Source organism: Podarcis gaigeae (genome assembly GCF_964106915.1).
Source record: "Podarcis gaigeae genome assembly, chromosome: 5".
NCBI lineage: Eukaryota > Metazoa > Chordata > Lepidosauria > Squamata > Lacertidae > Podarcis > Podarcis gaigeae.
Genome location: NC_139681.1, coordinates 2,285,541 through 2,313,540, shown reverse-complemented (window position 1 = coordinate 2,313,540; position 28,000 = coordinate 2,285,541). Strand labels below are relative to the sequence as shown.

General features: G+C 43.8%; 1 protein-coding gene and 1 long non-coding RNA gene across 3 annotated transcripts in view; both read right to left on the bottom strand.

Annotated features, from left to right (window-relative positions):
* The window catches only part of LOC310844659, a 153,743-nt gene that overhangs the window by 83,395 nt on the left and 42,348 nt on the right, over positions 1–28,000 (bottom strand). The gene's annotated exons all lie outside the window — the stretch shown is intronic.
* On the bottom strand, positions 5–27,374 carry LOC310844581 (protein mono-ADP-ribosyltransferase PARP12-like). 2 transcript variants are annotated; one of them, XM_083738747.1, is made up of 14 exons: positions 25,505–27,252; positions 24,508–25,351; positions 21,728–21,860; positions 18,937–19,189; positions 18,694–18,816; positions 16,628–16,729; positions 14,687–14,810; positions 10,801–10,972; positions 8,928–9,048; positions 8,496–8,589; positions 7,179–7,266; positions 6,646–6,776; positions 5,328–5,479; positions 5–1,402 (listed from the first exon to the last, which is right to left on the bottom strand). In XM_083738747.1, the coding sequence occupies exons 2-14, from the start codon at positions 24,801–24,803 to the stop codon at positions 888–890; spliced, it is 2,304 nt and encodes a 767-aa protein (XP_083594873.1). In that variant the 5' UTR covers positions 24,804–25,351; positions 25,505–27,252; the 3' UTR covers positions 5–887. The 2 variants fall into 2 exon arrangements, with proteins under 2 accessions (XP_083594873.1, XP_083594874.1); XM_083738748.1 differs by lacking the exon at positions 24,508–25,351 and having other exon boundaries at positions 26,966–27,374.

The following is a 28,000-nucleotide window of genomic DNA, read 5'->3' as shown; positions in this document are numbered from 1 at the left end:
CCAATAACATTTCAAGTAATTTTATTAAAATAAAAAACCAAGTATAGTCTTTTTTATGCATCCTTTCATGTCAAAAGTCTTCTGCTCTGCTAATTAATAGGAAACTATTTTTCATGTACAATTATGTGTATCAATCAAAGGCACGTAATAATATTGCTCAGCTAAAATACTAAAGGGAATAAATCTTTTGCCATCCAACACCGCTTATTAATTTTCACAGCATATGCTAGGCCACTAATGAAATAAAGAGTATCACAACCAGCCAAGTCTTACGCTTGACAGGAAGTTGTACTGTGCCATAGTACACAGGAATATCTTTTGATACAGCCATTCGGAATATATCTCTGGTACAACGCAGATTAATATCAATCTAGTAGGACAGAAAATAATGTATCAGTGTGTCCTACCACATTTGACATATGAAACCTTATCCATAAAAGATCGTAAGACATTGAAATCTAAGCATTCCAATGGCTTTAAACTTATTTTTATTTAACATATGAAACCAGTAAGATACATTAAAAATGCTGCAATTTTACAGCTTCATCTATAATGGACTATTCAGTTATCCATTTTTCTCCATGCAGTGTCATTTAGCACTGCCAACTGATAAAAACTGAATATCCAATTCCTATCTTCCTCAAGAGCAATGATTCATCATTTCTTATCTGAAGAGATCTATTGCTTCCGTAAAACCTTCATGCAGTGTATTTAACACTGCTACTTGATACAAACTGAGTATCTGATTCCTGTCTTCCTACAGCAATGATTCAACATTTCTTACTTACCCGAAGAGACCTATTGCTTCCCCAAAATCTGATTCATTACAAAACAAGACTTCAGAACGTACATTATACATAACAGCAATGAAAACGCCATCTAGTTGTCTATGATATAACACATTTCTTTTCTTCTTCTTTGTTGTTGTTGGCAGCCATCTGTCTCGGGAGGTAGCTGGGAGTGAAAGTTGCAGTGCGGGCTGTGGCTGTGGCTGTGGCAACCGATACGGGAGGGACATAATTTGTTGCAGCTGGCGGAGATGAAGGCACCCACTGGTACTGGTGCTGCTGCTGCAGATGTACCCGGGTGGTGCTCCTCCCGGAGGTCGTTCCTCTTGCGATGGTTACATAACCTGACGGTCCGTCTTCACGATAAGAGATCAGATATGCAGGATAAATCTGAGGCTTCTCAAATATGACAAAAATTGATGGGTCTGCCACATCATTCACGCAGCTGTCATAACAGTTGATCATGCCGCTGGATTTTTCTGGGGGACGAGTATACGCTGCATTCCCCACAACAAAATCACCGACCAGAACCTGAGCCACAAACATTGCCTTCACCTTTGCATCCCGTGGACAGTAGTGGTGGGAATAGGATGCATCTCTGGCAAAGTAGCTTCCTAGGAAGAAGCAAGGGGCAGGGATTCAAAACGTTAAGTCCATACACATAAAGCTGAGTGCTGTGAACAGAGCTGACACAGGTTTTGACAGCTGACACTTCATGCAGCTGAAGACATTTCAAACCACAAGTGTTTTTGCTAAGTCTTTGGGAAAAAGTTAAAACCAAAAGGAAATTAGATGAAAGCTTTCCCTGTATGGAGCAATTAAAAACAAAGACAACTAGAAGTACTTGGTACTCCATGCAGTAATAGTCCCCAGATTTTAATGAATATTTTAACATTGAATTAATAGATTTGTAAGCTGCCTTGATATGGTTTGAGATGGTATATAAAATAAAGTGATATCAAACCAAGCCATACTCAAGAGTAGATCCATTCCCAGTCAGGGCCATAGCTAGGGTATGTGTGAGGTGGGTCCCCACCAAGGACGGAGGTGCAAAATCGGCCAAAAATATGTCCATAAATAAAAATGTTTATTATTGCTTCATAGGAAAAGGTTTTAAATAGAGGGTGAATTGAATAGGGGGGTTGGAGGAGAGGCAGAAAGAAGATTGGGGGCGCAATCTGGATGTTCTGCCAGGGGCGCAAGTTCACCCAGCTCTGGCTCTGTCTCAAAGAATGAAAACAATGAAGTTATTTGATTCCTTTGGTTTCCATGGGTCTATGCTGAGTACAACTAATGTTCGATTATCACCCATTTTAAATAAAGTGAATAAAAATACTAGTTGAAATTAGTCAGCTGGGCCAGTCCATGGTCAATGGCAACTGTATAGTAAAATATCTGAGCATTATGTGCTATATTTTAATATGAGGGAAATCATTGCATGAAGTGCTGAGCGAGTCCCTTCCATAACTCAATATACTGACAGATCCAACCCAATCCTGCGGCTGAATGAGCAGATTTTGTGCTGGCCTAGGTTGAAATTCTCACTCATCCAGGAAGCTCACTAAAGGACCAGGGGTCGGCCAGTCACACTTACTCCACGGTTGTAGCGAGGATCCAAATGGTTAACAGCCATGTACCTGCCACAGTAGCTCACTGGCTACTTCAAGACTGGATGGCTGAACTGCCCTGGACGTGATGCAGAAGCAGCAGCACAACTGCTGGTAGGAGGAGACCTTGTCAGCATCTAAGCCCTGTGCTCAGAGATCTGTGCTGCTGGCCACTTTGCTACTGGGCCAAGGTCAAGGTGTTGCTCTTAGTATATAAAGCCCTTCACAACCTGGGACTAGACTACCCATGAGCTCGCCTCACACCATACCTGCCCACTCAATGGCTTCCAGAGGTGAAACTAGCATTACTACAGGTGCCACATAGTGGTCATTCTGCACTGATAAGAACATGGTTGGGCACTTTTTTCAGGGCCTGCTAAAAAGCTTTCTTGTTTAGACAAACCTACCCAAATGCTTAGAAAGTTCAGGTAATTTAAATCTGTTCTAGTATTTTAACTTTTGCATATTTTAGAGTATGGTTGTGATTTTTTCTTGATTTTACAGTTTTATTTTTAGTAAAACATTTTCAGGCTTTTTACAATCAAGTGGCGTATAAATTTTATTTTTTAAAAAATGTACAGCCATCTGGCTTCTTGGAAGGATAGGATACTAAAAAAGTATTTTTGAAAGGCATTGCGATGTGCAGCAATGAGCTTGTTAAAGAAATCCTGGAATCTTCCTTTACACCACTGTTGGGGACTGGGATTACCAATCAACTCACTAGGGGACATTTAAAAAGAATCCCTTCTTTACCATAAGATAGAGCATGAGGCGGTAGAACAAGTCTGTGTCAGTCAGAGCCTTGAACAGACTATGGTTTTTTCTCACATAAAAGCTATGAAACCCACGTCTGATTGATAGGCGGCACTTTCCAACATGCAGATCCCGGAAGTATCCCTTGGAATACGAAGTGCGAACAGTCCATTAACTGTTTTGCCTCACGTGCAACCCACTATTCTAGTTCTGCATCTGACTGATTTTATTTTATAGAGGATGAGATCAAACTCTGAAAAATAGTAAAATCAAACTATATAAAAATGAGGTGACTCTCTTGTTTAAATCCTGCATTTGTTTCAAGGCACCTCACACCACCAGCCAGGAGACCAAACAATGGCTGTCCCAAGGGCAGCTCATCAGTCTCATGGTTGAACAGAGATGAGAACCAATCGTCTCTCCACCACAATGGCAGCTTATCACAAAGTGTGACTTATCACATCCGTATGTTGTCCTTTCCACAAGGAACTGAGTGTGCCAAAACAGGACGCTCTCCCACTGCATCCTCACAACATCCATGTCAAGGAGGTGAGCCAGACAAACAATGGCTGGGCCAAGGCTGAAACATGTATGCTGAATGGAAAGAAGATGAACAGTACAACCCTCAACGTGTCTCTTGTTACATTTTAGAGTATAAACGTCTCTGGGCAGGGACCTGTCTTGTGCAACTCTACATGTCTTCTCAGAGCAACTTACTCCTATGTAAGCGCTCATAGGATTTGAATCATCTTCTAGGAAGGGCTGGTGCCATGCTGTTTTTATAGTAATTACTTGTATAGTTTTAATATATTGGGGGGGGGGAGTGAAAGAAATATTTCAATGCTTAATTGTTTCCCTCCCTAGGCTTTTAGCTGTTCTTATTTTTATCTGTAAGCCACTAAGAATCCCTGTCAGGGGAAAAGGTGGGGTATAAATTATAATGTAATGTAATGTAATGTAATAATATATCCTATCATATCATATTTTAAAACCAACAATAGGGCACATTGAACTCATAATTTAAGCACTTTTAAAACCCACTTGTTTCAGTGAGAAAGACTGGTGTGTGCTAAGTGCCCCTGAAACCAATGGGACTTCACACCAGGTGGAGCCAGATGTTGCTCAGCTACAGGTCCTAACATTCCTGATCACTGCCCAGGGCTCATGAGAGCGATGGCTCAGCCACCTGCTTTGCCATGCCACCTGAACAGGTCACAGGGCTCCCAGCCACCACTGATGAAAGGGAGTTAAATTGGAAGAGAGTGAAGTCAGCACTCACCATAGCTGTCAACTTACAGATTTGAAAATAAGGGACCAGCAGCCAAAATAAGGGACCTGCAGCCTCACCTGTTTCAGGCACTCCAGTCTTCCTGCAGTCTGGTTAAACTCATGGTGGTAAGCTTCGAGAACACTGTCCAACCAACTTTGTAACCAGAGGTTCAACTGAATAGAATCTGAATCACATGCACCACAAGGCCTATGCAGCCTCAGCTTAAGATGGCTCCCTGGCCTGGCTTTGCACTGCAAAGTTTGCAGCAGCACGTGCAACAAAATGGCGTCCAGCATTCAAAAAAACCCCTCAGCTTGCATTAACTAGCCACACACAAGGCATGCAAGCTCCACCCCCCAGTCATTCTTAGACTTCTTATTGGGTGAGCAACCCAGCCAAGCAACACAGCTGGAGCCTCCCTCCTCCCTGGCCGGCAGGGAGGGAGGGAGGGAGAGGAGCTGCTTCCTTTGAAATTTAAGGGACATCATTTAAGGGACATTTAAGAGACATCCATCAATAAGGGACAGCAGCGGGACATGGCACTGGAATAAGGGACTGTCCCTTCAAGTAAGGGACACTTGACAGCTATGGCCCTCACATCACTCTCCTCTTTGTTTTTGGGGTGGAGGGTGAACTGTACGTTGACAAGTTTTTAATCATACCTGGCCATCACAACTCCAAAATCTGCTCTTTCAGATTTTAATGTCCTCAACTTTCACATCAAAGACGGGAACATATCCCTAAGGGAAATCATCATTGATCTAAAAAACATCCTTTCAAATGGGAAATACCCTTGTTTATCTCTCTCTTCCCTGGAAACTACTGAAGCTTTTGAGTTTCAGTTTTTAGCAGGGGTGGTGACGGCTTCTACAGGGAGATTGCTGGTATCTTATTTAACACTCTACATACCTTTTCCATAGGCTGTTCCATTGGTTCCACAGATTCTCCAATCAAAGTTGTCACTGCAGATGGCCTCCAAGCTAGAAGGATTAGTCCCATGGAACAGAAGTCTCTCATCCACTGCCTTTCCCCCATTTTTCTTCTTCATCTGTTCTTTTTGCCTAGAATGAAACAAACGTTTCTCACTTCCTGTTGAAGTTTAGGCAGGCAGCAACCATTGCCCTCTGCTGGAGTGATGGGCCAAATCTGCCCCATGAATTTGGATCAAATGAGATTTGAAGGATTCCTAAACACTCTGGGAGTTTCCAGCTGGCACAGCTGGCCAGTTTCTATCCATGCCCTGGTCTCTCTGTGAAAGGTAGAGGAGTCAAGCAGTAATCACTCCTCAGGGCCATCTTCACCAGTTTAGTAGGGGAGATAACCAGAACAAATGGAAAGCGCCAAGGAAGTCCAGCTGAGCATAGATAAGAGCTCAGTACTGAGCTATCACGATGAGAGTAGACAGTACTTTGTTCATTTATTTTTTACACAACAAATGTCTCCCCCATAAATTCTTGACTGTAATACAATGACACTTTCACATATGTGTTTCATTCTGCCAGCAATATGAAAAGATTTGCATTTATGGTACAGTTTACAACCCCTCACCCTGCACTGTTATCATCATCTGCATTATTATCCCCATCAGGACTTAGGAAAGTGTCAGCCCAGAGACGTCCTTGATAGGCATTGTGTTGATGACCTTACATGACGGATGCACTGATGTCAGGCTGCGTGAAATGAAATGGCAAATGTTTGTGGAAACAGATTCTGAAATCTATGCCATATTCTGTGCTTTTCTTGTTTCTAGGGAATCACAGCACTGGAACTACATTTACTCTAAAGCAAGTGACTTACGTTTTGTTGTTTACAGTGTGCCCGTGTCTAAAACCAGGATTAGTGAGTTATCCAGTTTTGTCCTCAAAGCTTTTTTTTTTAACCCAAGCAGCTGAAGGTGCTAAGATTTAAGAGTCCATGCCAAACTTCATATGATGCAGGCAAAGTTATCAGCACCAACTAGGTTGTACACGTGAGGTGCATGAACAACCTGACTATAGTTGGACTGTTGTAGTTAAAAAGAACAGAAGCAGTTAAAGTTTTAAGCTTCGCCCCTCAGCTGTTTGCCATTCAAAATTTAATTCCCCAAGTTGAGAGACGAAGATTTTGAATGAGCCACGTGGGAGAGAAATTGTTGGATACTTTAAAACTCATATGCTGCTTTTCAGTAAATAATCAAACATCTGGTTTGCACTGTTGACTAGGATAATGTGAGAAAATGGAAACAAACCATTGGAAGATTTGCCAAAGGGACGGATTCTGAATTCTTTTTAGTTTATCGATGGCATAATTGCTCATTGTCTTTTGAAAAAGAGTCTCAATCTTAGTATATTCAGGAGACGTCTTGATGACTTCAACAGCCTAAAACGAAAGGTATCACAATGTGTTGAATGTATTCCCAGGGCCCTAGAGAAAACTGACTGCCTTCAATTTAAAAAAAAAAATTATTGAACAGTTATACATTATTAAACAGTTATACAAAATCCTAATGTGATACACAATATCATTTAATATTTCAGTGGTTCCCAGTCTCCCACCCACCGATCAGCTGACAGAAATCTTCACTAAGAAATCCTCTACACCTTGAAGGTCTTGCTCCTTGTCAGTCACTGTTAGTTCAGATCCCACAAGTGTGTATGTTTGCGTTTGTCATTTTACTAAAGAAAAATGTAACTATCTTCTTTCTAAACATAGACGGCATTAATGACATGTACAAGTGTCAGCCTAGAAAAATTATATCCTTTCCTGCAGTAAATGAGTTACCTTGTACCCAATTGCAGGTAGTGTTGACTTATCCCAGGTGTTTGGATAGTCTGTGAATGGCGTGGGCGCTGGAGCCTGATTTGTGTGGCTGGAGGGAAGAGAGAGAACATATTTGACTGCAGCTTCTTTTTCTCTAAATGCAGCAGCTCCTCATGGCTGCCGCCGCCTGCAATAAGAAACTGTTTTATCTGTAAACATGACAGCTGACGTTATGTTTGATTTGTATATTGCTCTTTTTCACAATACAGTGGTACCTCCAGTTGCTCACGGGATCCGTTCCAGAGCTCCGGTCAGATCCCGAGGAATTCACAACCAGAGGTGCCTGTTCTGTGCAAGCGTGTGGCACAGTAGAGCACTTCTGTGCATGCGTGTGGGGTGAGACCCGGAAAAATACTTCTGGGTTTGCTGCGTTCACATCCTGAAGGATACGCAACCAGAGGTGTGCGTATCCAGAGGTACCACTGTACTCACTTATCACAAGTAATACATTTTGTCTTCAGCTGCAGGTGATTCCCCTGCTCATCAATACATGTACAAGTCATACCTCAGGTTGAAGTAGCTTCGGGTCGAGTGTTTTCAGGTTACGCTCTGCGGTGACCCAGAAGTAACAGAACGCATTACTTCTGGGTTTTGCTGCTCACGCACGCGCAGGCACTCAAAATGTCACGCACATGCGCAGGAGCGGCGAATCGCGAGCCACATACGTGTAGATGTGGGTTGCATTTGCTTCAGGATGCGAATGGGGCTCCGGAACGGATCCCGTTCGCATCCAGAGGTACCACTGTATATAGGTAATTTCCCATACTGAATGTTGTGTTGTATGTCAAGCAGCTGAGGAGGGAGGGAGGGAGGAAGAGAGAAAAGAGAGAGAAAGAGAGAAGAGAGAGAGAGACAGAGAGACAGAGACAGAGAGAGAGAGAGAGAGAGAGAGAGAGAGAGAGAGAGAGAGAGAGAGAAGGTAAAATGCTAACACACAAGGATTTGTGGTCGTGTGGGGGCAGCCTGTCTCATCCAGGGTTCTTTATTTACCTCTCACTGGAACTATGTATCCACCATTCTCACATGTCTCATTCCAGGGACATCTTACCAAATCCTAGTTTGAGAAACTAGGCTCTAATCATCGTCTGGCACCATGGCCAGAAACCACATAAGCCAAACACTCTATGGTAGCATAAGGGGACTAAAAACAAGACAGCACGTTTTCCCAAAGTGTGTAATGAAATTATTCAGTCTCTCTGGGGTATAAGCATGGATAGATATAATTTCATACACTGGATAGTCTGCTTTTTAAAGCAAAAGATGATAAAAATGTTATACCCCTTCTTTGTCTTTACATCTTCAGAGGAAACAAACTTGGGGCGTCTCCGAACCTCTCTCTGGGTTTGATACTGCAGGTTTCTCTGTTTCATATCTTGAAAAAGAGGACACATGTTTTAATTCAGCAAGTCAGAGAACACAAGCCAACTTTCTGTTTTTCTAACAGGAAAGGTTGAAGCAGAGCAGCTGTTCTTTGGCCACCAAAAGCCAACTAAAAAGTCTTACACCTCCAAAGGAATTTGAGAGCAGAATGGCAGATTCTCTATGCACCCTTGCAATTCTTCCTTTGTGTATCATTTCTAAGCTTTAAGTGGGTATTTTCATAGTCAGCATTAAATGTTACGATGGAATACAAAGGTGGACTTAGTCTCTTAGATGCTATGGAATTCTGGGAAACTTTGCATATACTGCAGGCCATTGTAGTTACAGTACCTTTAAAGCTGATCTCGTATTGCTGGGAGCCAGCTTTGAACTGGACACTGCCCTCTGGAACTGCTAGAAATAAATTCTCCAGATCATCAGAACCTAAACTGGATTCCTGGAGTTGTCCACCCTGTAAAGGAAAAATGTGAAATGTGACAAGTAAAGCCACATGAAAGTCATTAGGATCAGCACAGCCAAGTGTTTTCCCAATTTAAAATGAAATGCTTATGTAATACCACTGGCATGCAAATACAAACACTGCTAAAACAGCTTACTGGATGCACATTAGTGCAAATGAAAATTAATCGAAGTACTGAAACTGACTTTAGAACTTGGCAACCAAGCCTTATGAGGAACGACTGAGGGAGTTGGGTATGTTTAGCCCGGAAAAGAGGAGATTGGGAGGAGATATGGTAGTCATCCTCAAATATCTAAAGGGCTATCAAATGGAGGAAGGAGCATGCTTGTTTTCACCTGCTCTGCGGAGTAGGACTCAAACCAATGCATTCAAATTACAAAAAAGGAGGACTCGACATCAGGAAGAACTTTCTGATAGTAAGAGCTGTTCAGCAGTGGAACAGACTCCCAGGAGAGATGGTGGACTTTCCTTCCTGGGAGGTTTTTAAGCAGAGGTTGGGTGACCATCTGTCATGGATGCTTCAGCTGAGATTCCTGCATTGCAGGGGGTTGGACAAGATGACTCTCAGCATCCCTTTCCAACTCTGCAATTCTATGATTTCTATAATACATCAGGAGTAGAGAACCTGTTTCAGCCAGAGAACTGCATTTCTTTCTGGGCATTATATGCCACTTGTGGATGAGAGTCAGAGGCAAGAGTGAGCAAACAGGAGGATTCAATTTTACCTTTGTACAGTAGAATAGTTTCTACACGTACCCCACCCCTCTATCCTCCATCAAGGAATGCAAGAAGGATTATCAGAATTCAAAGACACTCAAGGAATGTGCAAAGCAAGACCAGTGAGGCCTGGGCAGAGTCCCAAGAAGAAGAGGCCAGGAGGAGCACATTCAGCCCTCAGGCCTCTGCCTCCCACCCATTAACACAGATGCAGCTGGATAGCAGGCAAAAGACTATTTACACCACAAGAGCGTTGCTTTTTCCAGCCACCCATAAAAAGTATATTTGCCAAAAGACTCTTATGTTCTTAAGCGACACAATTTTGGCAGATCAGAAAATGGGAAACAGCAATAATTGGAGAAAGGGGTTTGGGCTCAGGAGTGTCAAATGTTGGCAATTCTTACCATGGTCTAAGTGCAAAAATGTCAAAATTCCCTCCTTTCCAGAACAGCTCGTAAGTGGTATGGGTTTTCCATAAACCTCATACCTTACTCCTGCATGTTTACCTTTGATTATGAAGCCTCCCAGAGAGGTGTGTGTGTGTGTGTGTGTGTGTGTGTGTGTAAAATAAATTTATAAATTGAACCTTATCTTCAATGAAAATAATCTACTGTGTTGTTAAAATGAAAGTAGGGATCATTTAAATACAACTGCCCTAGATGCACACAGGGCTTTTATAGTGAAATCCTCAAATAAAAGATATCTTGCAACAACAAATGGAATATACTGACAGCCCAGCTGTATAATTCTAAACATTATTGTTGAGAAGGAAACCGTTAAGCACAGTGGGACATAGGATTATAGTGCAAAGGAGCATTTTTGCATAAGTTGTTGGGGGGGGGTCACTTATGATACCAAACAAATAGGAGCCTGGATCAAATGTTACTTTGTCTTCAATGTTTGCAAAAACTGGAGACTCTTAATGGGCTTGAGATTTCTCTCCAAGAAGTAATGTCTGAAGAGGTCCAGAGACCTTGGCAGCAGGCATTCTGCACAATACCAGAGACAAACAGAATTCATACTGACCTGTGTCCCATATTCAGTCCACTGGCCCAGCTCATTCTTCCAGTACCAAAGCCACTTTGTTGTCATTACAAACTTAGGAGGTTTGGTGACAGATGATGGGGTGGACAGACGTCGAACACGGGACATAGAAGTGGTCATGGTGCTGAAATCGATGTATTCTGGATCTGAAATACTATGCAAATGTGAAAGAGGGAACATGTCTAATTGTAAATGGGTACCAACTTTACAGATACAATACTGCACATTCTAATTAGACAATTAATGATCTTCCAATATATATTATCATCATACCTTCTAACACCCAAGTTTTCTGCCATGATGGAACTGGCATGGAGAAGACGAAGGTAAGCCCATGGGGATATGCTCTTTATTTCCTGATCATTAGGACTGGGAATGTTCTGAATAAGTTATTTTGTGAACAAGAAGGTGTGAAGCTGAACTTATTTCTGTGGTTGATTAGGCCATGGCAAAATGAGACGGTTGACATTAATTCTAAGACAGGAGACCCTCCACGTTGAACCATTTTTGAACCCTGGTCCCAGCCTGTTCTCAAAACTATCCTAAAGGCATTATATTATTTATTAAGTTTGTGTACCGCCCTATACTCATAGATCTCAGGACAGTTCACAACATTCAGGAAATGCCTCATGCCATACAAATTAAGTGCCCAAGTACAACCTTGCACTTGAATAGGAGGCTATCAAGACAAATGCAAGGAACAGACAAAAAGATGACAAGGCTCAGTTAATCATTTACTAAGATCAGTTATTCACCGTTAAAGCAAAACACCAGAGTGGGAAGCAAACAAGATGGCCAGTCTTATTCATTTTCTCCTTAAGAAATTAAGAGTTCTTCCAAACTCCTAATTTGCAAGATGGAGATGGACAAGGTGAAAAATGAGCAGAATTTACTCATTTGAAAGCCCCGCCCTTCCCTATTAAAAGGCATTAGCTAAAAATATTACTAAAACTTTCCTGTAGCCAGTAGCTATTTTAGCTCCTATTCCAGTTCCAAAGAGAAGAACTCTCCTTTTCTCAGTACTCTCAAGAACAGCACACACCCACTCTGCCTTAAGGATAGGTCTATTCTTCCCTTTCCATTTCTTGCTCTTAGTATGGGTCCTGCTAGCAAAACCGTCCCACCTACGTTTCTGTAGGCTTTTTAAAATAATCTTTCACTTTTCATAACAAGGGGTGGGTATTGTAGGAGTTGCTGCCTGCTTAAATTGTAATTTTTCGGTCTTTAGCAGCATTTATATATTCTGTCACTGCTATTTCATATAATCAAGCTTTCTTTATTCCTTTGGTGTGAGATGTTCTTGTGGGCATTAAGGTTAGGGGTTAACACATATTCATAACAAACACGTCTTAATTCCAGCAAAAGTTCCTAAACTTCTCTGTAGTACCGTATTTTTTGCTCTATAAGACTCACTTTCTCCCTCCTAAAAAATAAGGGGAAATGTGTGTGCATCTTATGGAGCAAATACAGGCTGTGCAGCTATCCCAGAAGCCAGAACAGCAAGATGGATTGCTGCTTTCACTGCGCAGCGATCCCTCTTGCTGTTCTGGCTTCTGAGATTCAGAATATTTTTTTTCTTGTTTTCCTCCTCCAAAAACTAGGTGCGTCTTGTGGCCTGGTGCGTCTTATAGAGAAAAAAAAAACGGTATGTGGGTTCATAGCACATACTGTAACAATGTCCCCCAAGGCAAGTAGCTGGTCTTCCAACTTTGCCCCCGTCACTGGACCCCTGTGGTTCCTTAAAGCAAAAAGTGCCTTTTCTCAAAGTAACGAGATTCTCTCCTACGAGCTCTGCAGCCTCGTGCAATGACACTACAGAGGATGCTTCCTCCTATGCTAGGATTCTCAACGGGGGCTCAACCTGTACATAGCAGTCAGCTCTCACTTTTCCCACTCTTGGTCACACCCTCCCAACAGGTTTTATCAAGCAAGCACTAGCGAACATTTCCCCAAGGCTACATTCCATCTGTTCATGAACTGGGGAGGGGAAAGAGAACTTTTGGAGCTGGTACAGTGAGGGGGGAAAGTATTTGATCCCCTGCTAAATTTGCTCGTTTGCCCTCTGACGAAGAAATGACCAGTCCATAATTTGAATGGTAGGTTTATTGTAGCTGTGAGAGACAGAATAACAACAGAAAACCCCCCAGAAACCCAGAAGACAAAAATCAGAGATTGATGTGCATTATAATGAGTGAAATAAGTATTTGATCCCCTATCAACCAGCCAAATGTCAGGCTACCTGGTATCTTCACTGTATGTAAAGAGCTGAGATTAGAAGCCCCTGCTGTAAGGGAGGTACAGTTTTAGCTGTAATCTTAGCTGTAATCTACAGTCTTAGCTGTACAGTCTTAGCTGTAATCCCAGCTCGTTACATACAGTACCTGTACAAAAGACACCTGTCAACAGAAGCCATCAATCCAGCAGATTCCAAAGTAGCCACCACGACCGAGCCCAAAGAGCTGTCCAAGGATGTCAGGGACAAGACTGTAGACCTGCACAAGGCTGGACTGGGCTACAAGACTATTGCCAAGCAGCTTGGTGAGAATGTGGTGCAATAATTAGCAAATGGAAGAAACACAAACTGTCAACCTCCCTCGGTCTGGGGCTCCATGCAAGATCTCATCTCGTGGAGTTGCAATGATCAGGAGAACGGTGATGAAGCAGCCCAGAACTACCTGGAGGGATCTTGTCAATGATCTCAGGGCAGCTGGGACCATATTCACCATGAAAACAGCTGGTAACACACTACGACATGAAGGACTGAGATCTTGCAGAGCCCACAAGGTCCCCTTGCTCAAGACAGCACGTGTACAGGCCCGTCTGCAGTTTGTCAATGCACATCTGAATGACCCAGAGGAGAACTGGGTGAAAGTGTTGTGGTCAGATGAGACCAAAATCGAGCTCTTTGGCATCAACTCAACTCGCAGTGTTTGAAGGAGGAGGAATGCTGCCTACGACCCCAAGAACACAATCTCCACCGTCAAACATAGAGGGGGACATATTACGCTTTGGGGGGGGAGTGTTTTTCTGCTAAGGGGACAGGACACCTTCACCGCATCGAAGGGACGATGGACAGGACTATGTATCATCAAATCTTGGGTGAGCACCTCCTTCCCTCAGCCAGGGCATTGGAAATGGGTCGAGGATGGGTATTCCAGCATGACAGTGACCCAAAACACACAGCCAAGGCAACAAAGGAGTGGCTCAAGGAGAATCACATTAAGGTCCTGGAGTGGCCTAGCCAGTCTCCAGACCTTAATCCCATCAAAAAGCTGTGGAGGGAGCTGAAGGTTTGAGTAGCTACACATCAGCCTTGAAATCTCACTGACTTGGAGAGGATCTGCAAAGAGGAGTGGGACAAAATACCTCCTGAGATGTGTGCAAATCTGGTGGCCACCTACCAGAAAGGTCTGACCTCTGTAATTGCCAACAAGGGTTTTGCCACCAAGTACTAAGTCATCTTTTGCAAAGGGATCAAATACTTATTTCACTCATTATAATGCACATCAATCTCTGACTTTTGTCTTCTGGGTTTCCGGGGGTTTTCCTGTTGTTATTCTGTCTCTCAGCTACAATAAACCTACCATTCAAATTATGGACTGATCACTTCTTCGTCAGAGGGCAAATTTAGCAGGGGATCAAATACTTTCCCCCCTCACTGTAGATAGCTTCCTTCCAAGCCACTCACCCTCAGCGAGAGACTCTTTTCCCCTTCATCCCACCCCCTTTTTGGGGGTGGGTGGGGAGTGTTTCCAGGCAAGCCCTCCTTCATTGCAGCAACTGCCCACTCAGCTTAAGCATGTCTGTGGGACCAGTTGACTGGCAGACGTCTGCACATATCTGTGGAATACCAAGACCAGCTTTATACCTGGTAATACTTGGGTCAGAATAAGCTTTTTCTATTTCCTCTCTTCGGGGCAAATCCTTCCAACCATTTGCAGTCTGTACCTGCCATCGATAAGGCATATCATAATGAATCATGTTACAGTTAGCTGCAAAGAGAACAAGCAAAAGTGAGTCACAGGTTGCTTCAAATGATATGCAAGGTGATAAAACAAAACTAATCAGAGTCCAACTTCTGCATGTCTGTAAAACATTGTATGTTTTATATCTTCCTTAACAAAATGCTGAAAGTGGCCAACACAGCTGCTATTAAAAGCCATAAAAAAGCCAAATTATGCTAAAAAGAGAGAAAACACAAACATATGAGCAAACAAGCAGAATCAGCAAATGTATACCCAAGAGCAGGGGTGACAAATTGAATAAAATACTGGGTATTTTATCCAGGTAAGCCCCACCCCACATAATCGATCACAAAATGCAGCACACACAAATGAAGGAGATGGAGAGTTGATGAAGGACCTGTGGCAGAAGAGGGAAGAGAAGCTCTCCCTGGGGGGAGGATGGGGGGAGCAAGGGAAGTTCCCAGGCGAGAGCTGGGAGGGTTCACCTTTCTCTGTGGGGGACAAGTTAAGATTTAACTGCAAAAGAGGACATTGTATTTTCACTTTATTTTTAATGCTTTTGTTTAGCATAAACAAACCATTTTTGATTTTAACATATTATGAAAAAAGTATCAAAATGTGTATTATCGGTTAAGACGCATATACATTTATTTTTTAGTAAATGCATACAAAATATATTTTGTAAAAAAAGTGAATTTATATGTCTTCTTATTTTTGACACTGACATTTTGACATTGATGTGGAAACAGGACAACAGACTTACAAATGAGCGTGTGAACTGATGCAGAGCAGAAAGTCTGGACACAGATCCAACCCTTGTTTATTTTTGTAGGAAATGCCACAGTGTGGATGCCACTATATAGAAACTCTTGCCGTTTTATTTGAGGAAATAAGAGAACATCAAGCAGAGCCTCTCCCCCCCCCTTTCTCAGGGAACAGGGCAGAGCATCAGAGCAGAGTCAAAGAACATTCATGGTCTGAATGGCAAGGCACCACTCTCCTGAACTGGAAGCAAGACTTGAGTCAAGACTCAAAAGCAAACAAGTGACTTAAACTTTGGGCTATACGTTCTTCCATCTCACACTGATCACAGTAATCTAGCAGGAGGATTCCAAGGATGGTAGTTAGACAGATTCTTATCTGAGAAGATGAACTACAACCAGAGCTGGTAAAGAGGTCTCCTGGTCCCCGATGCCACTGAAGATCAGGCAGCAAGACAGGGCCAGGAAGCAGCTGCTTCAGGAGGCTGATCTCATCCATGACAAGCAAAAACACAGACTCCTCATTCCTAAGGCAGCCTGCCATCGGCAGCCTTGCTCAGGTTAAGCTTCTACTGAATAGCCCGTAACAGCACCTGGTCACTCGTTCAATGGCTGCATCACTACTCAATTAAGATAAAAATAAAAAATAGGGTGGGCAGCCCAGGCTTACACCCCAGGGAGGTCACTTCAGTGCTGCTAACACAGCGGTGTGACTTAACCCCCCCCCCCCCCCCCGGTGAACACTCCACTGAGCCTTGAGGCAGACATGCCAACAACATTTACAAATCAATACCTGGCATATCCTTTCATCAGACAAATAATATGACCATCAAATGTGATGGTTGGGGGAGCAGAGAGCTCCAGCCCCCTCTCCGTCCCAGCATTCCAGTTTCTTTGACACCCTCACCCCTCGTTCTGATACACTGGATTCTGTTGCTGCACCCAAGGCCATTTCTTGAGTGGGCAAATGGGGAGGTGGAAGCAATGTAAGCAAAGTTGGCCAAGCAAATTAAAGCATTATTACTGCTGGGGAAGGAAGGCCTAAATGGAAAACTGGCCTTGGGCTTCTCTGTTGGGACTTACTTTTATTTTTGCAGAACCGCCAGACATAGAAAAGACATATCTCATCACTTTTCTCCTTCTCTGCATTCTGAGGTGGTTTAGTACAAGGAGTGGCTTTGACACCTGTAAAAGATGGACGGGGGGAGAAATAAAGGAACATAATCTTTAGTAAACCTTGCTTAAGAAGAATCACGTGATAAAACATGCAAAGAGGTATAAATATGTGCCTTGCTTGGAAGGCAACTATACTCACCACTATACCTTGTTTGGATTTCTTAGTTTATTGTTATATGTATTTTATTAAAATTCTGAATAAAAAATTTCATTTTTTGAAAAAGCCACATTAACATCGACAAAGAGCAGCCAGCAACACTGTCAGTTCAGGATAAGGCTAATGCAAATTAGGAGTACAGGGAATCAACCCTAAATTATGCTACAAGGCACAATGCACTGTTCCTAATTTTAAGACTGACAAAGTGTGATCCACCACAATCTTACCTGAAGTGGGCGTGGCACCAGGGGCACCTTTTTCTCCCCACCCCCCCCCGGGAACTGTGTTGGGATTGGGTGAGTGAGGGATTCACCCGAAGATCACAAAACAGTTTACAATATAAAAACACAAAAATACAAACCATAATAACAAACAAAAACAATACCCACCCCTCGCCACACAGAGAGTTTAAAAGCCACAGATTGTTTAATTAGCCAAAGGTCAGGAGAAGAGGAGTGTTTTTGCCTGGCGCCTAAAGATATGCAACGAAGGTGCCAGGCCAGGCATTCCACAAGGAGGCCCGTCTCATATTGCTGCTCTCCAGATCTCTCGCCAAGGAGGTACACAAGGAGGGTTGCAGGGTCTGGGTCAGTTCACATGCAACAGAACTAGTTTATTGTGTGTGAGAGAAATATATATACCAAATATGTGGTGGCAGCAGTAGTCATATGTAACTGCTTACCAGTCCAGAATAGGACCATCCACATGTAACAGGGACACATCAGCAGGCTTTGAGAACCCACCACTACCACCATTATGCGGGGGAGAACTGAGGACTCATAAAATGCTGGATGGGGTTGGTGGAAAAGATTAAAGTAGAGCAAAAGCATGGCTGTCAAATATTATTTATTTGTGCAGCCAAACCCATTACAATGGCTGTCTGACAAAATTGGAGCAGTAGCACTCAGCACTGTAACATACTGTGGCAGTTTGTGTATGCAATCTGCGCTGTTTGTGGGATATATTACAGTGGTGCAATGGTACCTCGGGTTACATATGCTTCAAGTTACAGACTCTGCTAACACAGAAATATTACCTCGGGTTAAGAACTTTGCTTCAGGATGAGAACAGAAATCGTGCGGGGGCAGCGGGAGGCACCATTAGCTAAAGTGGTGATTCAGGTTAAAAACAGTTTCAGGTTAAGAACAGACCTCCAGAATGAATTAAGTTCTTAACCCAAGGTACCACTGTACCTCGGTTCTCGAATGTAATCTGTTCTGGAAGACCATTTGACTTCCGAGGTGCGTTCGAAAATGGAAGCCATTATAGTCATACCTTGGATCTCGAAAGTTTTGGCTCCTGAATGCCACAAACCCGGAAGTGAGTGTTCCAGTTTGCAAACATTCTTTGGAACCCGAATGTCCAATGCCGCTTCCGTAGATTCCGACTGACTGCAGGAGCTTCCTGCAGCCAATCAAACTTGGTTCCCAAACATTTTGGAAGTCGAACGGACTTCCGGAATGAATTCTGTTCGACTTCCGAGGTACGGCTGTACTTCTGGGTTTTTGGCATTCAAAAACTGAAACGTTTGGCTTCCGAGACACTCAAAAATTCAGGTACCACTGTATATTGTGCCATTCCCCAAATTTATCTGAGTTTATTGGCACATACCTATGAAAACATCAGCGTTACCCAAATTTCTGGCAACTGCTGAAAAATGTAGTTGGTAATTGATCAATGTAAGTTTAAAAGGGGACTCATACTGCATATTGGGGCTAAAGCTCATCCCTGTATCTTGCAATGAGAATGCAGATATTCTATCTTAGGCCTAATTCAATCAACTTGGATCCTTTGCTAAGAAAGTAAATTGGTTCACCTTGGTCAGGGCCGAGGTTGAGGTCCATGAGATTAGGTATACTAGATGCTTGCTCAAGTCTGGCTTCTCTCGGATTTCCTGCACTTGATTTTTCTCCACTTGATGCAGGTCTTGCAAAATTACCTGAAAGAATGGGAAGGGGCTTCAAATGATGAGGAGAAATGAGGTCCTTTCACACGCCAGAGTGAGTGATGCAAGCAGTACATGATGCCCTCTTAGAGCCCCTTCCTAGAAATCACTCACCCTTGCGAGGACCCAGTTCTCTGGACAGGACAGCAGTTTTGTGTTCGCAGATTGTCTGGATGTTCCAGGCCACTTGATCATCCACTCCTCCTTCGAGCAACAGCTTCAGAGCATTTGGTTGCAAAAGGTTGTGAGACCTCTTGCACTTAGGAAACCTACATTCCCCTCTCAGGAAATACCGGCAAATGTGAAGCTTTGTGCAATTATCTTGCTGGGCACAATTCCCATCCCCTTTATTGTAGAAATTGCATACCTGGAAACAGGAAGTGAAAGTAAGAAACACACAAGAATTTCAATTAATACTGCACTGGTCTGAATTGCAGGTAATGTGGACAAATACACCAGTTTTGGTAATATCCTTAGCAGCTGTATCACATACAGAAGCTGAAGACTTCCTACTTACGTTGCAAAGATAAATTTTTAAAATGTGTAGACAGTAGGGCCGGGAGATATCTGGTTGTCAGCATCACAGTATTAGGGCTGGGCGATTTCAGCTTTTCAACGCCAGCCAAACATTGTGGTCTGACGATATGCCGCAATGTTGAAAAAACAAGCTGCATTTGCCTCAGCCTGCAAGGCGCTGGGTGAAATTGCCACAGCCCCGACCGCAGGAGCTGAGGCTGTTTCACCTCAGTGCCTAGTGGGCTGTGGGACAACACAGCTTGTTTGTACGGCTTAAGTGGGGCATGGGAGGGCTCCTGATCCCCAGCTGAGTCATCCCCTGTGCTCCCCTCCTTGTGGGGAGAGCAACGGGGCTCCTTTTTGCGGCTCTGCCAGGGACGGGGAGGGCTCTGTATCCCCAGCAGAGCCATCCCCGCTGCTCCCCCCACTTGTGCGGGAGGCAGTGCCGGGCTCGGTGAGCCTTTAACTGTTCGGCTGAGGGGAGCGGCAACCACAGAGTGGGATGGCAGTTTCACTCAGCGATATATTGCTTGTAAAACTGCCACTTCTCATGAGTCCCTCTGCTAGCAACACTCGCTGGAGCAAGTCGCTAGCAAAGGGACTCAGCAGTGGTGGTTTCACCAGCGATATACCACTGAGTGAAGCTGACACTGTGGTCTGCTCCTCATACCAGTCCTGGGCGATATACCCAGACATACACGAGGTAATATTGTGCTATACTGATATATCACGATGTCCGAAGTATGGATGGAGTTATGTAGAGGCATTGGTTGGCTTCAGTTTTTCCCGTGGCATGGTTTTTGCATAGCACACCTACACACCATGATTTGCGATGGACTGCCAGGTCGAAAATTCTGAAAACAGTATGGTGATATGAACTTCAAACTGGTTTGGGGCGATATACTGATATATCACCCAGCCCTAGTAGGTAGCATCCAGTGATATTACAGATTATATAGCAGGGTGAGCACAGGGTGATATTTGAAAAACACAGCAAGTATAATTGCAGATCAGCTGAACTCTTCTCTTCAACATGCCAATTTTGCATTTGGCGTTCCCTTCTTCCTATGGAAAAAGTGTTCAAGCAATTAATCAGGCAACAGAAACTCCACATAAGGAAGAAGGCATGTGGCAGGGGTTATACTGACAGATTAGTCTGCAATTTGATTACAAACCCAAACTGTAGTAACAGCAAGAGGAGGCCTCTTCAAAATTCCGGAGGGAGAGAATACAGCTTGTGGCGGAGGACTCGGCCTTCGCCTCTCTTGGGTGTGCATACATGTGCCTACAGAGAGTACCCTCTTCAAGGGGCACTGAAGACAGTGGAGATTTTTTACTGTTTGCTGTGAACATGCTGTTAGTTATTTCCACAAATTATGGCAAAAGATTCTATGCTTGGATATTTGGGCCATCTGATTTTTCCCCTGAAAGAAATGTTATGATCTTGCTGAGTCACAAAAAATAAACCACGAAAAGTTTCAGAAAAGGACAATTAAAATGATCAACAGGATGGAGAGATTCCACTTGGGCCTTTTCTGTGTAAAGGAGAGTAGAGGAGACACAACAGAGGTGCATAAAATGTTGCCTGGTATGGACAGAGAGGACACAGAGGCTTTTCTCCTTCTCTCATAACACTAAAACTCATGAACGCCCAAAAACTCTGAGTGTTTGAAGATTTAGGACAAACAAAAGGAAGTGAAGGATATAGTTAACAGGGGAATTTGGTCCTACAAGAAGCAGTGAGGCCAGCAACATGGAAGGCTTTTACTTACTTTTAAATTTAAATTTCTACACTGTCCTTCTGAGGACCACACGGTGGTTTTCAATATAAAAACACACACCATGGTAACAAACAAAAACAAGCCTGGGAGTGGCATAACTTTAAGAGAGGATTAGACAGATTCACAGAGGATGAGGCTAGCAAGGGCCGCGAGCCACGATGGCTCTGCTTTGCCTCTTCTGCCAGGGGCAGCATTCCTCCAGATGCTGATAATCGCAAGTGAGGAGAAAGCTGTTTGGCTGAAGTTCTTCTTCCAGGTTTCCCATAAGCATCTGCTTGGCCACCATGAAAACAGGATGGTGGACTAGATGGCCTGATCTAGAAGGCTCTTCTTATGCTTATAAGTAATGTGTGACCTGTGTCAATGAATTTTGACCATGTTACACATGCACATATTTTGTAGTGAAGGTTCTTGACACATGAGTGGGACAGAAACGCGATTAAACAAATGTGGCTAACCCTGTCTCATCTAACTTCATAATGCAGAAATTCTACAAAAATTTCTTGTCATCATCCATTCTGTTTCCTCACCTTAACCAGTTAAAAAGGCAACCTATAGAAGAGGGCAAACAAACATCTAGGTGATGCTACAGTATTTTCATAACTTACATCAGGCCAGAGAAAATGATCATTTTGGAGGAGGAGAACACGCAGTTCATTCTCATTGAGCCCAGAAAGTTCATGAGCCTTCAGGACTTTTCGGTTAGCCTCTGAAAAAACTTCATGAGAATACTTGCATGCCCTGGGATAAAAGTAAAAGGAGAAAAATCATAATCAAGGTATCAGAAATACCTGGGAATATGCATGTGGAGTGAGCATCTATATATTCCAAGGACCCTTCACTTTTTTGTAGGCTACAAATCCTGAATTTGTACAATAACCTGAGGTCCTTGAAATAATGTACTATTAAAAAAAATGTATTATCTATTCTGTTCTATTGAACACATTTTCCAAATTCTTGCATACTCTACACCAAGGATGGGAAAATTTTGGCCTGTAGATATTTTTGGACTCCCAACAGCCCCAGCCAGCTTGACCAATAGTCAGGAATGATGGGAGTTGTGGAAAAAGGCATCTTAAAGGCCATAGATTCCCTACTTTAAAGTGACCAAGAAACAAAATGCCAAGGTGAGGTAAAACATTTGAAGATCCTCAGCATTGCAAACATCAATAATGGCAGAGAGAATGCTTAGCTTGTGTCACAACCGTGTCCTTGAGTGCCTCATTGAGGCGAATAGTTGCCACTCACTCTTGCAGCTGAAGGCAAAGCACTGCCTGGGGGTCTATTGCTGTGGGGAGGGAAGAGCCTGCTCTCCACCACTGTGTGGTCAGCATTGCACAGCATTGCTCAAGGTTGCTCCAAAATGCAAATCCTCCTCCTAGATACACACGTCAGTCACCACACTGATAAGGCTGGTAAATTAGTAATCGCACTGAATACCTTCCACCCAATTCTCATGCTGTGAGATTTCAGCTTAAGGTACCATTTCAGTGTCTGCACCTAATGCATTATTTCTGGCAGATTCCAATCCATTGAGTCTACTCTTGGTTCTCCTTTTGGAATCTGATTCAAGGCCCAAACAATCCAGGAGCTGAATTTTTGCTCCTAGAAACAAATTCAGTGTTTATTCTGAGGCACCGAGGTCAAAGTCTGACTGACAGGATACTTTACAAGAACAACCCAAGAGATTAGTGACGATGGTATTTAAAAACACAAGCAAACAGCTCAGACTTTAAAAAACCACCTTCTTCATACTGTATCAAGGAACGACTTGTTTAAAATTGCTCCAACCTGACTGTTTAGATCAGGTATGGGAAGCCTGTGCTTTTACAGAATGTTGTTAGACTCCAGTTCCTACCATCCCTGACTATTGACCATGCTTGCTGGGGCTGATGGGACTTGGAGTCCAACAACATCTGGGTCACTGGTTCACCAGCCATGGTTTAACTGCATGATCTCTCTGCTTTGTCTTTCAACCCCTCAGGCTGTTGTGTTTTTCTCATTCTAGTCTTAAATTAAGGAAGTGGGGAAGATTTCCCAGTGCTTCTTTAGGACAATAGAATGTATAACATTGCTTGGATGGATCAGCAGAAGGAGACTCATGAAATCTTCCTTGCAGGACTGGTTATATAGGTTAAAAAAATAAAATGAAAAGGCTTTTGTACAAAGCAAATCAACCCTGGACCAACAATATTATGAGTCACACAAAATCTCCACCTCAGAAAAAATGAGGAAAAATTCATTAACACTGACTACAAGGGCTTGTGTAGTTTGTGCCTTTGAGTTGCACTCATGAAAAAATACAAGTGGGGGAAAAAACAGTTGTTACCTAGTAGTCACCCAGACAGCTAAACATCTGTTGCTGGAAGCACATAGGAACTTGAAACTATTTGGAATCCCATGCAATGCTGACACTAGAAAATCTGACACTGTTTTCAGTAGTACCAAATTCTTCACAAAATCCTTTGTTTTGCTCTTCATTAATACTATTCTCCTTCTTTAGAGCCCATCATTTTAACCTCTTAAGTCACATATATATCCTTAACAGTTTTCCAGATGCACCCCAATTCCTCCCTCCCCCCATACCCATTACTTACTGAAAACATATGAGATATGCTCTTGACTGTATTTGGGTTATTATCATTGTAAAACCTTCTAATGTTAAGACTGTATAAAATTAATTGTTTTCAAATAAAAATAAAGAAAAAGGGAAAAAATCTGACACTGGTGCCGAAGGACTGGACATCCCTTTCTGCTTCAGGGCAAAATTATCTAAATACAATTCATATAGAATTTACTAGTAGTACTTCTACTGTAGCATATCCAGGGTTCTTATATGTTGCAATTCCGCAGATGTACATAAAGGTATAGAATGTGGTAGTGGGCAAAGAATTCAGTTCTCTTGAGAACTTCACTTTTCATTTCTTCTCTCAAAACCCACACAAAACTCAGGTGTTCAGCACTTTATAGTCGTTTAGATACTCTTGAAGGAAGCGTGTAGGCCAGTGTTTCTCAAAATTGGATCACCAGCTGTTGTTGAACTATACACCCATTATCCCTGATCACAGGTCCCGCTAGCTAGGGATGATGGGAGTTGTAGTCAAACAACAACTAGAGACTCACATTTGATAAACACTGGTAGGCAATGCCTGCTGAAATCTGAGAAGTCAGAGTTCACTCAGTAAAAAAAAGTCAGCAATTTGGTGTATCCTCAAAGTTGGAGGATTTTCTTGTCACAAATCAGTTTGCCTAGGCACATTTGTGTTTGTGGCGATCAAGGAGGGGGACTGACACAAGCTTTCCCTTTGTAAGATGCTGATTTCCCTGCTACAGTATTCAGTTTATCATTGTGCCATAACAACAGATTCTCTCATTCCTTCACACTCACCATCTGCCACAAGCCGGCCTGAAGCATCTGCCCTTGGTGTAGTTCTTGCAGATATGGAGGTTTTCGCACCCCCCACAACTGTTCCTCAGGCAGAGCCGCACGGGGGACACAGCCAGCACCTGGCGCAAGGAGTCCCGGGGGACAACCAGAAACTTTTCCTTCCCTGCATCCTGCAGGATCTCCTCTAGCTGGCGCTCAGGCAGCCCCGAGAGCGAGGGGAGCTCACTGAAGCCCAAGCCCCCTCCTTTAGAGCAAAGGATCTTTGTGATGAAACTGCACACAACGGCGTCGGACATGTTCCTTCTCTGATCTGCCTTCCTTTGTACTTAAAAGGCTTGTTTAGTTTCCAGCACAGATTAGGCTCCACCTTTCCCAGTCCAGCTCACATGAGAATCGAAACTTAAGCCAAACACAGCAGCTCCCTGGCAACTGAACACCTGTAGACTCTGCCCTTCGGTTCCTTCCTGCTACTTCTGCTGGCCTTCAGTTTCGCTTCTCATGTGACTTGGGGGCAGCAGGATTCACAAATGATGAATCACCAGACCCTCACAGAAGCTACATGGGTGGTTCCTCACCAAGCTTCCATTCAGATGAAGGTAGCCATTTTATAAATTTAATTACAGTGCTACCTCGGGTTAAGTACTTAATTCGTTCCAGAGGTCTGTTCTTAACCTGAAACTGTTCTTAAACTGAAGCACCACTTTAGCTAATGGGGCCTCCTGCTGCTGCTGCCGCGCCGCCAGAGCACGATTTCTGTTCTTATCCTGAAGCAAAGTTCTTAACCCGAGGTACTATTTCTGGGTTAGTGGAGTCTGTAACCTGAAGTGTATGTAACCTGAAGTGTCTGTAACCCGAGGTATCACTGTATCAACTATTTTGAATGTTAAATACTATAAATACTATTTTGAATGTTAAATAAAGTATTATATGCAGGAGTGCCAAAGCAGAGTACATGTCGAAAACAGAGTACTCTGTTCGAAAACAGGCTTGATTTTACAATTTAAACAGGCTTGATTTTACAATTTAAGACATATTTCCATCCACACTAGACATTAAAAGCACCTGCCTCCCACACAAAGAATCCTGGGAGTTATGGTTGTTGGGAATTGTAGTTCTGTGAGTTCCCTGGATACCGTATTTACTCAAATGTAATGCGTACCGTTTTTGGCCAAATTATGTCATGAAAATTAGGGTACACTTTAGATTTGATGGTGCCAGCAAATACTTTTTTGGTTTCAAGGTTTTGAAATTTGAGGTGTGCATTAGATTCGATGGCCCATTAGCTTCACATAAACACAGTACTTTAAATGTAATGTGTGCATGCCATCTTATTTTGCCTAGTCAGCATCAGTCTTCCACCCTCAGGGCTAAACTAAATAGCCCAAACACTTTGATTTATAAAGCATGGCATGGCATTATTTTTCAGGATAGAGGATTGTTTCTGAGTGGGTATGGATAAACATTACAAGTTGCAACTCAAGTATTGTCAAGTGCATTTGACCCCCATTTTAATCTAGTTCCAGAAAGGCATTTAATGGAAGCACTTCCAAATCCCTTGGATTTCAGTAAGATGCTAAAATCCCTTAACTTGTGGGTGGCTTCATCTCATCATTATAGCACTGTTGGCTCTCATTATCTACAGAAGATATTTAATATTTTAAAGAAACACAAACGGTTAGAAAGGAGAACACGGGGGGGGGGGAAGAGTTAAGCACTTTTAACTTTCTGGGATTTAAGTACAGGATTACCTCTTAGTAACAGTGGAATCCAAAGCACTTGGATTTAATCATTTATTGCATTTACATCTCACCAGGGGCATAGCCAGGATTTTTGTTTGGGGGTGGGGAGGCTTTTGTTAGGCAGGCAGAACCTCAGATTTGATTCTGTCCCCCTGCCCCCCCCCCCCGGCTACGCCCATACACCCCACCTTTTCCTCCAAGGAGTTTCAGATGATGTCTTGGTCCTCTGCCTCCTGGCAACCAGCCTGTGATCCTTGGGTGAAGGGGGGCATATAAATTTTAATAATAACAGCAGGTGAGACTGAGCCGCGCAGCTGGGTGGGGATCTGGCCTCCCAAGTCCTACCCCAAACCACCTTTCTTTATTGTTAAGACAATAAGCGTTTTAAATAAAGCAAGAGACCCGTCAGGCATCCGGTATGGCCAGTGCCGGGATTATGCATATGCTAAACAAGCTATAGCTTAGGGTTCCACTCTCTTGGGGGCCCCCAAAGAACTTAGGGGGGGCTGGATGTGCATTTCCAAAATATAAGATAAAAAACAAAATAAAACCTCCATCCAGCCAGAGTGTTTTGTGTTGTGTGGGCTCCTAGGATGTGAGTCGCGGGCCCCGCCTGCCAGGCTGCTTGCCCTTCCCCGGGTCTGGGGCATGACCATGTTGGCCCCACCCCAAGGGAACTTTCTCCGACGCCCCCCCCGCCCCGCCCGGAGCCCCCTCACCTGGCTCGGCAGCGGCCCTTGAGGTTGAGCTTGCAGAGGTGGAGCTGCGGGCAGCCGGGACACTCCTTGCGCACGCAGAGGCGCAGCGGGGAGACGGCCAGCACCCAAGTGGCGGGTCCTTCCGCGCGCACCAGAAACCTCTCCTGGCCCGCCTCCTCCAGGATCTGGCGCAGCTGCTCCTCGGGGAGCTCCAGCTGCTGCCCCAGCGCGCCTCGCTCCAGGCGGCCCCCGTGCGCGCACAGCAGCTTGGCCAGGAAGCCAGACACGGCCGGGTCCGACATGCTCGCTCTCCGCTCCGGCCAGCGCCTCGCCAACGCGAGGAAACGAAAGCGAAGGCAGCCGAGGCGGGGCCTGCCCGCTCCGCCCCGGGGAGGCTCCGTCGCGGCGCGGGAGGCGCACGTGGGAACGCGGGCCGTGGCGGGCACCTCAAGCTGCTCCCAGAATGCCAACTGGCGAGCAAACTTTTTTCTCTGGGCCGCCCTCTCGGCATCCCCATTTGCGAGGGCCGGGCCTGCCTTTTTACTGAGAAGAAATACACTGGGAAGCAAAAAGAAGCAACAGCTCGCCGTGCCCCGCCGGCCTTGGATGGGTGGGGGATCTGACCAAACTGCGGGAGGCAGGGGAAGCCAGGAGGGCCTGGCCTGCTCTGGTCCAGGGGGTCACGAAGAGGCGGACACAACTAAACGACTAAACAACAACAAATTTGTGGGGGAGGCGAAGGAGAAGATCTTTCCCGTTACATACTCAATTGTAGGCTCTGTCCAAACCCCAGAAAGAGATTTTTGGAACAGAGGTTGGCACCGCTACAAAAACAACCCTGAAGTGAAAATGTGTTGGCTGTTAACTGACTGCGACCTGCTTGTGACATATAAAACAGCCTTATTTGCAAAAACCGCTAAAAGTATTTGTGTTAGCTACATAAAAGACAATGCTGTAGATTGTGCAGGGGAGTCATTCATTTGATTTTCTTGTAAATGGAGGTATATTTCTGGATTTATTTTAATTGCTTTTATTCGACTTGCAGTATCTGTAACT